This window comes from Danio aesculapii, chromosome 21 (genome assembly GCF_903798145.1).
Source record: "Danio aesculapii chromosome 21, fDanAes4.1, whole genome shotgun sequence".
Taxonomy (NCBI): domain Eukaryota; kingdom Metazoa; phylum Chordata; class Actinopteri; order Cypriniformes; family Danionidae; genus Danio; species Danio aesculapii.
The window spans coordinates 2,731,644-2,744,727 of NC_079455.1; the positions used below are offsets into that span (position 1 = coordinate 2,731,644).

General features: G+C 36.8%; 1 protein-coding gene across 1 annotated transcript in view; it reads left to right on the forward strand.

Moving 5' to 3' along the window:
- si:ch73-362m14.2 (NHS-like protein 2) overlaps positions 1-12,877 on the forward strand; it is a 14,927-nt gene extending 2,050 nt beyond the window's left edge. Inside the window, exons 2-4 of the mRNA XM_056445707.1 lie at positions 4,650-6,500; positions 8,469-8,607; positions 11,290-12,877. Coding sequence (XP_056301682.1) covers positions 4,712-6,500; positions 8,469-8,607; positions 11,290-11,557 — 2,196 coding nt within the window. The 5' untranslated portion in view covers positions 4,650-4,711 and the 3' untranslated portion in view covers positions 11,558-12,877. The remainder of the gene's footprint in view (positions 1-4,649; positions 6,501-8,468; positions 8,608-11,289) is intronic.
- The last annotated feature ends 207 nt before the right edge of the window (positions 12,878-13,084 follow it).

The following is a 13,084-nucleotide window of genomic DNA, read 5'->3' on the forward strand; positions in this document are numbered from 1 at the left end:
GTCAAGGTGCTCTGGGATTGGCCAGCCCAGTCACCAGACATTAACATTATTGAGCTGGGGTAAGATGGAGACATTGAAGATAAATCAAGAAGGCTTTCTTTGCCATTCCAGATGACTTTATTAATCAGTGATTTGAGGCATTGCAGAGATGTATGGATGCAGTCCTCCAAGCTCATGATGGAGTCTGACACAATATTCATTCTGTTTCCACTGCAGCATGACCACATATTCTATACTGGACATTATTTCTGTTGACAAGACTTTAGTCTAAGCAAAGTCAGACCTTACTGTCCTAATTAAATCATTAAAATCAAGACATGGCTATATTTTATTTTGGTCAAATAAGCGTCATCTAGATCTTCATATAAGCCACTTCTGATTCCAAATGATCTAGAAGTCAAGTTATTATTTGTCGTTCCTATAGGCGACAAGACTTCTGTCACGTAGTGCAAAAAATACTTCTCCTACTTCGAGTTTTTGTCTTGTTTCTTGTCCAAATATCTAAAAATTCCTAAATGCAGAAACATTTTATAAACAGGCAAAAAATTGTCTTGTTTTCAGCAATAATATGTCAAAATTAGGTGAGTTTTGTATTAAAACAAGCTAAATAATCTGCCAATGGGGTCAGCAAAATAATCTTGATTTTAATTTTCGCATTAGATTATTTTCATACAGCATTGGCAGATTATTTTGCTTGTTTTAAGGAAAAAAACTCACTTAATTATGATGTTATTTCTGAAAACAAGACAATATTGTTGCTGGTCTACTAAAATGCATCTCTATTTGTAGATATTTAGACTAGAAATAAGACAATAACTCTAAGAAAAGCAGTTTTTGCAGTGCAGGGTTTTGGCATCAAATTGTTTTGCACTCTTGGTGTGTTTTTTAATGTCAATTTGATGTCGTTTTGACATCTAGCTGCCCTGTTTTTAGTTCAGCACACTGAAGAGGTCTTATCTACATGGATAAAGAGACTTTTTGGAAATTTGTAAATAAATCAAATGTCAATTTAAGTGAATGTAGTGCAGATATTCTATCTTTATCAGTGAGGATTATTTAATTCAGTTCAATTCATCTTTATTTCTATAGCGCTTTTACAATGTAGATTCTGTTAAAGCAGGTTAACATAGAAGTTCTAGTAAACTGAAACCGCTTCAGTCCAGTTTTCAGAGCTGAAGTTTAGTTTAGTGCAGTTCCGTGTGGTTTAATATTCACTGCTGAAAGTCCAAACACTGAAGAGCAAATCCATCAACGTGCAGCTGCACCAGTCCCAAACCAAGCAAGCCAGCGGCACGAGATCGCTTTATCAGCATCATAGTGCTCAGGATAAATAAGTACACCCCCTATGAATTATTTTTTTTTCATTTATCCATAATTATGGATCATATATATTAGTGCATTTAAAAACAAAACTATTTTATTAAACAGATATAACCATTAAAATAAGTGTCTGGTCAGCTAACATATTTAGGAATAGAAAGATAATACATTTAAACTGACTAATTTCATATTTTTTATGGTTCTGTCAATTATTTTGTCTTTATTCAACATTTATTTAATGTGTTCGTCTAACATATTCATATGGGTGTACTAATTTTTGCATCGTATTTTTAAGGAATTTTGTTAGATTAGTTCCAGTTTTGGCTTTGGTTCTGTTACGAATGTGTACACGGAGATTGAGTACCAAATGCAGGCTTTATTATGCAAAGGGATGGTCAGATAGGCTGGGTCAACAGGAACAAACAGTAACACGAGGGTCATCAAAAGCGAAATCCAAAAAGACAGGCAATGGTCAAGGCAGGCAGCAAACACTTTTAAAAAAATCACAAAACAGTCCACGGATATATATTAAAATCCAGGAAACCGCTGGGTAATGCACACTAACAGTGATACAAGACTGAGCAAAGATGTATTAAGGGTGAGGTGTATAAATAGTCCCGGTAATCAAATTCAGCTGTGTGATTGTAATCAGTGGCGAACTGGAACTGGTGTGTTTAAGGTGCATGATGGAAATGTAGTCCAATCCAGTAGCAGATGTGATGTGTAGAGTGCGCTCTAGTGTGTAAACTTTTGTGACAAAAGATATACATATATATATATATATATATATATATATATATATATATATATATATATATATATATATATATATATATATATATATATATATATATATATATACACATATATATATATATATATATATATATATATATATATATATATATGTATATGTATGTATATATATATATATATATATATATATATATATATATATATATATATATATACATATATATATATGTATGTATATGTATATATATATGTATATGTATATATGTATGTATATATATATATATGTATGTATATATATGTATATATGTATATATGTATGTATATATATATATATATGTATATATATGTATATATGTATATATATATGTATATATGTATATATATATGTATATATGTATATATATGTATATATATATATATATATATATATATATATATATATATATATATATATATATATATATATATATATATATATATTTATATATATATATATATATATATATATATATATATATATATATATATATATATATATATATGGCCATATATCAGATTTCTGTATGGGGGGGGTCCTTGTAACCCTCACCTAAGAAGTAATTGTCCAGATTTCTGCATATTGGAAACGTCAAATAAGGTAAAACTGGGTGCTTTGTGCTATTGTTCTGCCTTCATCTTTTTCATTCTGAGTGTTGTCTTCTGCTGTTTGTGATTGCTTCTGAGAGTAATAAACTCATGTGCAAATATGGCTGAGATTTCTCTTGAGTCTGTTCTCTCTCTATCTCTATATGGATGAACAGGTAACTGTTGCCATGGTAAACTCCCACTCATGTGCCAAACAAAGACCAAGATGGGCAAATTTTCCCTTCCACACTTTTGAGTCGGCTCAGTTTAAAGCATTTGGATGGTGATCTCACTCTGTGGTATTTCACAGGGAAAAGAGTTTAACAATTTAACACAGCTCACCCAAACTGCCATCATGTAATCAGCCCTTCACATGTTTAAAACCTATTAGAGTTTCTTCTGTTGAAGACAAAAGGAGATATTTTGAAAAATGCTGGTAGCTGGCACCCATTGACTCCATACAGGGGTGCCTGCAGGATTTTATTCAAAGGAACGCACATATTCAGCACCACCCCACCCCATCATCTCTTATTCCTATTTCAATCTCAAAAAACACTGATGCTTGCTGTCAAAGGCTATAGGCCTGTTATTTAAGGGTATTCGTTACGAAATTGATTGGATCAAAAATATATGTATGTATATATGTATGTGTATATATATATATATATATATATATATATATATATATATATATATATATATATATATATATAATTTATGTATATGTGTATATATGTATATGTATACATATACATACATATACATATACATATCCCGATATATATATATACACACACATACATATATACATATATAAAAATATTAAAAATGAAACAAGTTTGATCCTATCAATTTCGTAATGAATACCCTTAAATAATAGGCCTAAAGCCTTTGATATATATATATATATATTCTTTAATAAACATTAGAACAATCGTTCCCAAAATGGGGTTCGCAGGACAATAACGGTGTCGCTTGGTGATTTCCAAAAGTCAAATAAATTTTATTAATCTATTAGAATAACCCACAGAAAACAAAAATAGTAGTTACAAGTTTCATAAAAAACAACAACATACAAATGAAAAGCTATCAGCCTTTCAATTATTATCTCATAGGATTGGTGTGTTTACATTAAATTAACAACACAGCAATAGAGTTAGATATATTGATTTTATAGCACCATATTAAACTTTCTGACACCTTTATGGCAATCAAATACATTAAAAATAAATACAGGCCACAACTGAACATGAACATGAACTGAGAATGAACATTTGGGACAATGAGTGGCGGATTAAACCAAGAATAGACTTGTGCTGAAAACATTGTGCCCACCAGTCTCATTAGGTGAGGTTAATATTAAATTAAACAAATTAATAAATGACTATCAAAACTTTATGGTTGTTAGGCCATAGTGTTGTCAATGTGCTTGTGTTTATATAGGTCTATTGTTGTGTGCGCAACATTTTGCGAGTCACTGGCATTGTTATTTTGGGAGTCGCGGACTAAAATGTTTGGGAACCCCTGCATTAGAAGAGGGTTCCATAGTTTGGGTTTCAGCCACTGAAATGCCCTTTCTTATTATAGGAACATAAAGAGATATCCAGATCTCAAGTTTCTTGTATTTTAATGTGAATTAAATCAATATATTTTAGGGAAATGCCACACTAAAAAAATCTACCTCAACAGGTAACAAGTGTAAGGAAGAGTACGTCTGTACAAGTTAATTGTTTGTTTAATATTTTTTCCTACTATGAAAATCTATGGGTGCCAGCAACCCAAGCATTCTTCAAAATATCTTCTTTAGTGTGCAGAAGAAGAAAGAAACTCATAAAGGTTTGAATCTGCATGAACAAATGATGAGGTGATTTTCATTTTTAGACGAACTATATCCCTTTAATTGTTTAACATTACAGCCGTGCAATGAATTCTTCTTTCTGTCGCCCCAGGTTGTGTCATTTCGAGAACATTAGCCGGAGCCGATGGGATTCATGACGCGTTAAAATCCAAGATGGAAAACACAGCCTTGGCTTTTTCTGCCCAGGGCTGGTGTGGCCCCAATGTTTCTACCTTTTCGTCGGAGTGGGATGATAAAATGAACTCCTTTCTGAAGGCACCCGATGTCATCAAACCCCCTCCGCAGTTCCAGGATCCAGAGGAGCCTGGTCCGCCGTCACCCACCAACACCGCTGTTGTGAAAAGACGAGAAAAGGATGGTGTGAAAAAAGAGCGTAGGAGTAGACCAGCGAGTAACATTGAACTCCACAGACGCTCCTTGTCACTTTCCACCGCTGTCAACTCCAACCCAGGAGTGGTCCGACGTCGATGTGAAAGCTACGCTCTTTCCTATCCCAGCAGCAGCTCGGAGGACAGTGGCAGCGACAGCACCTCGGCCAGGAGGAGTGATCTGCTTCCAGATGCAGTCCCAAGATCCAGATCCAGGAGCATTATCCTTAGGAAGGCCAAAAGCAAACCTGCTCCTCCTGTGCGCACAGTCTCACTGCAAAGGCTCGCAGCGGCAAAGCATTCAGAACATAAAGTGCAGGGCCTTAAGAAAGATACCACAAAACTGCCAGATCTCATTCCAACCTCCAAGCTAGAAACCAGCAAGAGCACTCCTGAAGCACCTGGTAAGGTCGCATTGATGGCAACGGTTTCTTCTCACAAAGCACTTAATGAGCTTCGATCCAGCGAACCAACTCCCATGCCAATACACGAATGTGGTAATTCTGAAATAAACACATCCCCGTCCTCTTCGCACTCTTCCACATCTCAGCCGTCCATCTGTTCTCCTTCAAAGCGCATCGGCTCAAACTCTCCATCCAGCGGCTACGCGAGCCAGTGTGAAACTCCAACCCAATCAGCCCTTTCCCAATCGGTCAGCATGGGACCTTCGCCATTAGCCTGCAGGATGCGGCATAAGCCAACCGGTGTTATTCCAGGCCAAAGGGCAAGAAACCGCAATGCAAGGCTGTCTCTTCAGCTTCCAGAATTTCAGAAGCACACTCCCGATCCAGAGCCTTCCGCAGTGCAGCCGAAAGTGAGTCTAAGGCGCAACTCGGACAGCACCGAAGCCACTAGGCCCAAGCAAAGGATGAGTAGCAGCCTGCTGGTAATGCCGATGGTTACTCAAGAGGAGCTGAACAACGTGCAGCTACGCTCCGTCAGCAGTTCTGATCTGGAGAATGCTCAGGAAATCACGGACAACATTATCGAGGAGGAGACGGAGAGATGCGGAAAATCCTTCAGCCCTAAGAGCAGTCAAAAACCCAAACCTCCAGTGGCTCCGAAGCCGCAGAGAAACAAGTGGCCGCCCAACGCACAACGTTTTGGAGCTACTTCTGATGCAGAACCACCTACAGTCAGTGAGAGATCAGAAGACATCTACGCAATGATTAACAAAGTAAAACCTACAGTGAGCGTTAAACCACACAGCATTGAACACGCACCTCATCTGCGGCAGCAGATTATTCTGGATGCTCGTTCTCCACAGATGAGAGACCCCCGTCAGCCACAACCCCCATGCACTTTAGAGTCAAAGAATCCAAAAGTTCCCCCATTAAACACAGCCAGCCGTATTAGCCAACTTCACAAGAAGAGAAGAGCTCCTACACCACCTCTGGCAAAGACTCCAGATGTGGACGGCACACTTTATCCTAACACAGCCGATGCCCAGTCTCCAACTAATCTCTGCAAGTCTCCAAAATCTCCGACCTCTGCAAGTCAGTTTCATGTAACTCTGTATGGCGTGATTCCATCGTACCCTTTGGTCACTGAGCCACAGCACTCGAGGACACCAGGTAAGAAAACTGCAACGGACAAGAACTGCTATAAACTAGGAATCAGGGGTGTTAAGCAGTGTTTCCCAACCCTGTTCCTGAAGGCACACCAACAGTACACATTTTCAACCTCTCCCTAATTAAACACACCTGAATCAACTTATCATAACATCAGAAGAGACTCCAACACCTGAAGTTAATGGGTCAGAAAAGGGAGACATCCAAAATATGTACTGTTGGTGTGCCTCCAGGAACAGGGTTGGGAAACACTGGTGTAAAGTAATTAATTACAAATACTCAAATTACTCTGAGAAGTTTTTCTCAGGAATTGTACTTTACTAAGTACTCTTACTCAAGCACTAAATTCTCTGAGCACAATAAAGTTCCTTTGTTTAATTAGCACTTCTTGTGTGTATAATGTTGAATTGCCGAATCCCTCAATTGTGGATTGTAGAAAAGTTAATTTATTTTTGCTTCAGTAAATTTTTAGTGCTTTACTGGTATGTTCACTGCACTATTTTCCTTAAACCGGGGCGACACAGTGGCTCAGTGGTTAGCACTGTCCAACCCAGGCTCATTCTGAAAACGTAGTCCCGTGGACGTTTCTGGAGACTGCGTAATACGTCCCAGGAGGTACGTATTTATGCAGTTTTTGTTTTCGCGAATGCACGAGAGGCCGCTGCGTGCGCTTTTTCGTATTTCAGATTTCTCTCGCAAGTGCCGTTTCCGCCCGCGCTGTTCTCGTATAAACCCTTAGAGGCCGCTGTCGACCGAGCGTCTGTCTGACTGACTGAATGATTGGATGACTGACTGGCCGACCGACCAATCGACGGACCCACCCTCCTCCTTCCCTAAACTCAACCAATTTTATCGATTGACCTGCCCACCCACTTACTTCCCTAAAACTCAAGCGTTTTCGGATTTTACCACATTCTCACAATGTTATTCCCTCGTTTGTTTTATTTTTTGGATTCTGTTTTTGTCTTACCTTATTTCTGGAGACTCGAACCCCGTTGTCGTCGCCATGGTCATCTCCTCTCTGCGTCTAAAGTCTGCCGACGTACACGACGAGCTAACTGGACAAACTGGTTGCGGCGAGAAAGCCCTCCACACGGGGTAAACTGTCAGGTGATAAGCGCGAAAAGGAACGACGTCACACCGCCCCGTATTGTTCATTTAAAAAAAAATCTAGGGCCATATATACTTGCAAAATAAAAACTAAAATTTTGCAAACAAAAATAAACAGTTGAGCAAAAATATATAAATAAATGCAAATCTGTAATTTTTGTGAAATAAAAATGAAATTTGCAAACAAAAAAAGATCTGCAAATAAAAATCAAAAAGTGCAAATAAAAAATACGAAAAAATTAGCAATTAAATAAAAATAAAACTATGTTTGCAAAACATTCATTATAGCATTGCCTTTACAAAACACGTCCAGTTTGCGATGCTGTTTTCACTTTGCACTTCACGTTTCTGTCGCCCTGATTTGACAAGGGGGTGGAGTCAAGGGAACTTGGGAATGGAAGATGAGACTTTGATTGGTTTAATGCATGTTATGCTCAAAACACACCCATAACTCATTAAGAGAATAAGCTCAACTCTGTTAGACCATGCGCCAGAGCACAGAGCGTATTTTTCTGCCCTTAAGCAAAAGTGGATTCAGACACTCCCTTAATGTTTTTGAGCCATGTGCTTTAGACTTTGCGCCTAGATCATTAAAATAGAGCCCAAAGAAGATGTTACATTGTTACCCGCAACAAACGAGAGACAGTTGTATGGCTACATGGATGCCTACTGTATGATGAATGAAATTACCAAATGGCCTTAAACAATTACTAAATGCACTACAGAATGTTACGTATTCAAATAAATGCGGAAATTTAGTGTATTCTGTCAGTGCTTCCATGAGCTTGGTTTGCGGTGCATTAAACAGATCAACCTGCTTTCTGTCAGCATATTTTAGGTACTTATTTCTTATGTCAACAGATCATCCGTCATACGATGTAGAGAAGAGGGATCGAATGCCTGACCTCGGACCGCTACAATTAGTAGGAGAAGGAGACGATGTATTTCTTTACAAGTCCAAATCTCAAACCACGGAGGATCTGTTCACCATCATTCACAGGTTAATAGTAAAGCATAAAATCATACAGCACAATTTTCAGTGTTTATTTTAGGTTTCAGACTTGTAAATACATATAAGTACTAGCAAAACAATGTTTATGGTTTGTAAATTGCACACTGATGTCTATGGAGACGGTAATATTAATTATTTATAAAACAATCATCAGATACACACTGTTTAGGTTACTAGAAAGTTTATTCTATCCTTCTCCCAGTTAAACAGCCACTTACTGTCAGGTATTTTGTAAGAAGTTGATAATATAACATGTTGTAAATTGTAAATCTCTCCACTGCAGCACAGGCTAACATCACCCGATCAAATAAATCTGATTATATAATCACTATTAAGCTGGATAAACATGTTCTTTACATATTTGAGAATCAGATATTTCACAATATAATTAAGGATGTCATGTGATAAACTTGACGTGTCGCCATATTGTGGTGAAGTGACGATATTCAATATTTCAGTATATTGTAATAGTGAACAATACTGTGATAATTCTTTGTTATTTAAACTTTTAAAGTGCGTTTTAAGTCATATTCACATTGTATCTGCTGATGTGTTCGTAACAGCGTACTTAATTGGTTAATTAGCCTAAAAATATTGTCACATATTAATCTGGCCTACTACACACTGAAATATTGAGTGAACGTTCTGACTATTTATAGGGATATTGTACATTAATGCTGTACAGTAAGACTCCAATAGGTAACATTAGTTCATTTATCTAATGATAATTAAAAATTATTTTACTACACGTGACGTGACAAGATTTTAGCAACAAGCAATTTGTCTGTCTGCACCAAACATGACGTGACACAACAGAAGCTTTTAAATACCAGCAACTCCACTCCCAAGAAAATGGTAAGGGTTTTAATCTAATTACTACATATATAACCTATTTAACATCATAACACGTACAGACACTGAGTGACTGATTTGCACTGAGGCTCAGTTCTGGCTTTCATTTTTATGTCTGCTAGCTATTCCATTTTCCAGATCTGAGGTGAACTATCTGCTGCTGCTTTCAGTAGTATGCCAACAAATGTCACGTAAAATTATAGTTAAGCTCATATTGGTAGCATTTCGCATTAAATAAAGCACATAATCAGTACCTGAGGTGAGGTGATCACTGTCATAGTAGTTTATGCTGTTGTTTTACCGCAACATTGCTAAAATAGACATTTCGCACATTGCTGCCCCCGATGGTTAGAACAAAAACTTGTTTTAACAAGTTTAACAATAAACCTTTTATTGCATGTTGTCATTTTAATTTAAAATTTAAGCGATTAACAAATCATTAACTAAGACTTTTAGCTCAATGAACTACTAATTAGCTGCTTATTAACATCTTTTAAGGTAGTAGTTGAGTTTAAGTATTGAATTGGATTCAAGATGTAAAATAAGATCATAATTTATAACTGCTAATAAACAGTTCTAATGTTATTAATAGGCAGGTATCAATCCTGTAGTAAGTGTTGTTAGGTCTGCTTCAATAATCAATATATGGACTTATCGCACAACACATGGACATGACCGCAATCATTTCTGGTGGTGCAATATACAGTTGAAGTCAGAATTATTAGCCCCCATTTTAATGTTTTTTTTTATATTTCCCAAATTATGTTGAACAGATTCAGGAAATTTTCACAGTATGTCTGATAATATTTTTTCTTCTGGAGAAAGTCTTATTTGTTTTATTTCGGCTAGAATAAAAGCAGTTTTTAATTTTTTAAACATCATTTTAAGGTCAATATTATTAGCCCCCTTTAAGCTGTATTTTTTCAATAGTCTACAGAACAAACCATCATTATACAATAACTTGCCTAATTACCCTAACCTGCCTAGTTAACCTAATTAACCTAGTTAAGCCTTTAAATGTCACTTTAAGCTGTATAGAAGTGTCTTGAAGAATATCTAGTCTAATATTATTTACTGTCATCATGACAAAGATAAAATAAATCAGTTATTAGAGATGAGTTATTAAAACTGTTATGATTAGAAATGTGTTGAAGAAATCTGATCTCCTTTAAACAGAAATTGGAGAAAAAAATAAATGGGGGGCTAATAATTCTGACTTCAACTGTATATCGTCCATATGTAAAAACCAATTCTAGCAACATTTTGCGCAACATCTCTATCTCTATTGGAGGTGTCAGTGTCAGTATGGTTAAAAACACTATAGTATTTACATTAGTAACTTCATGTGTCTGTCTGACTATTGAAAATAGATCTGGTAGCAGATATCACAGCCTCTGTTACTCTTCACCTTACACTTTATTGTTAACATTTATTATTATTTATTTAGGTTATGCGTTTTCACATTCTGACTCCAACGCCTTATTATTAAACTGACTATAATTAAATGAAATATTCTTAAGAGTAAAATATGATGTGTTCTCTGGGGAAGTGTACTTGCATTGTGATGATAATACATTGTCATTCTGGCTTTATATAATGAGTGGCATGTAATGGTCCAAATTACAATAAAATAATTGGTGCAATATATCGTATGACAAAATTTAGATATCGTGACCTAAATGCCGTGATTTCCTACTTAAACTAAAGTGTTACAGAGGTTAAAGGGAGCAAAATATATTGGGAAATGACAACTGTAACAAATGAAAACTCTGCTTTCTTATCAAAAAATAAAATGACTGCATGTTTCGTGTTTTGCAGGTCTAAAAGAAAGCTCCTGGGTCGCAAAGACTCCTTTGACAATAAGCAAGGAGACTCTGGGACTCAGACTCTCGGCAGCGGAGCTTCACGGATCAGCTCTCAGAACGACAACTTCATGGCTTTCCTGAGGAGGACACGAAGCGCCAAAGCAGGCTGCGGAGAGCGGATCTCAGCCACGGAGCTGCTCAGAAGCTCCAAGCCCGCGGCTAACATTGCAGCAAACATCAGCCATTGCAAAAATAGCTACGTACAGTCACATGGTCCATAAAATATCATCGGTTTTTACTAATCTGGCTCGTCAAACACTTCTAAAGCAATGGACCCTTTTCACAAGACTGTTATGACGTGTTTTTTTTTAAATATGTGAACATTTATATGTATTTACCTATGTATTATATCATCTTTGCATCAAATTACAAAAAAATTACCACAGTGTGTATGGGGGCGGGACAGTCAATTTGGCATTATTCTCTCTTCTGGCTGCCGTTATCAGTCTCGCACTATTTTTTTCTTTTTCTGAAAGTCTTGATAACACCATCGTGGAGTTTTTCATTCATTATTTCAGCAAATGCGATTGTAAAAAAATGATGTGCTGTACTTTCCCATTCACTGCGCTCTAACTACTGAGAAACCCGGAAATGTGAAAAGGGTCCATACTAAAGTGACAGTTCACCCAGAAATGTAAATTATGTCATCGTTTGCTCATTTTTCATTTGTTCCAAACCTGTTTCGTTGAGTAGGGTCTGTCTGCGTACTGCAAGAAAGTGTTACTGCAACTATGTTGTCGACAAGATGGCGCTGTACCCATCACAGTTATTAATGTCTACACCTACTCCACACCTAAACCCAACCATCAGTTATTAACGTTTACACCTATTCCAACCCTAAACCCAACCATCACAGTTATTAACGTCTAGACCTTTCCCAAACCTAAACTCAACCATAATTATTAACATCTACACCTTTCCCAACCCTTATCCCCACCATCACAGTTTTTAACATCTATACCTACCACAACCCTAAACCCAACCATCATCGTTATTAACTTCTACACCTATCCCAACCCTAAACTCAACCATCAGTTATTAACATCTACACCTTCCCCAAACTGAAATCCAATCATCCAATCATCACAGTTATTAACATCTACACCTTCCCAACCCTTAACCCAACCATCACAGTTATTAACATCTACACCTTCCCCGAACTGAAACCCAACCATCACAGTTATTAACATCTACACCTTCCCCGAACTGAAACCCAACCATCACAGTTATTAACATCTACACCTTCCCCAAACTGAAATCCAATCATCCAATCATCACAGTTATTAACATCTACACCTTCCCAACCCTTAACCCAACCATCACAGTTATTAACATCTACACCTTCCCCAACCCTTAACCCCACCATCACAGTTTTTAACATCTATACCTACCACAACCCTAAACCCAACCATCAGTTATTAACATCTACACCTTCCCCAAACTGAAATCCAATCATTCAATCATCACAGTTGTTAACATCTACACCTTCCCAACCCTTAACCCAACCATCACAGTTATTAACATCTACACCTTTCCCAACCTTAAACCCAACCATCAGTTATTCATGTCTACACCTATTCCATCCCTTAACCCAACAATTATAGTTATTAACGCCTACACCTTCCACAACCCTAAACCCAACCATCATAGTTATTAACTTCTACACCTTCCCCAATCATAAACCCAATCATCACAGTTATTAACATCTACACCTACCCCAACCCTAAACTCAACCATCATAGTCATTA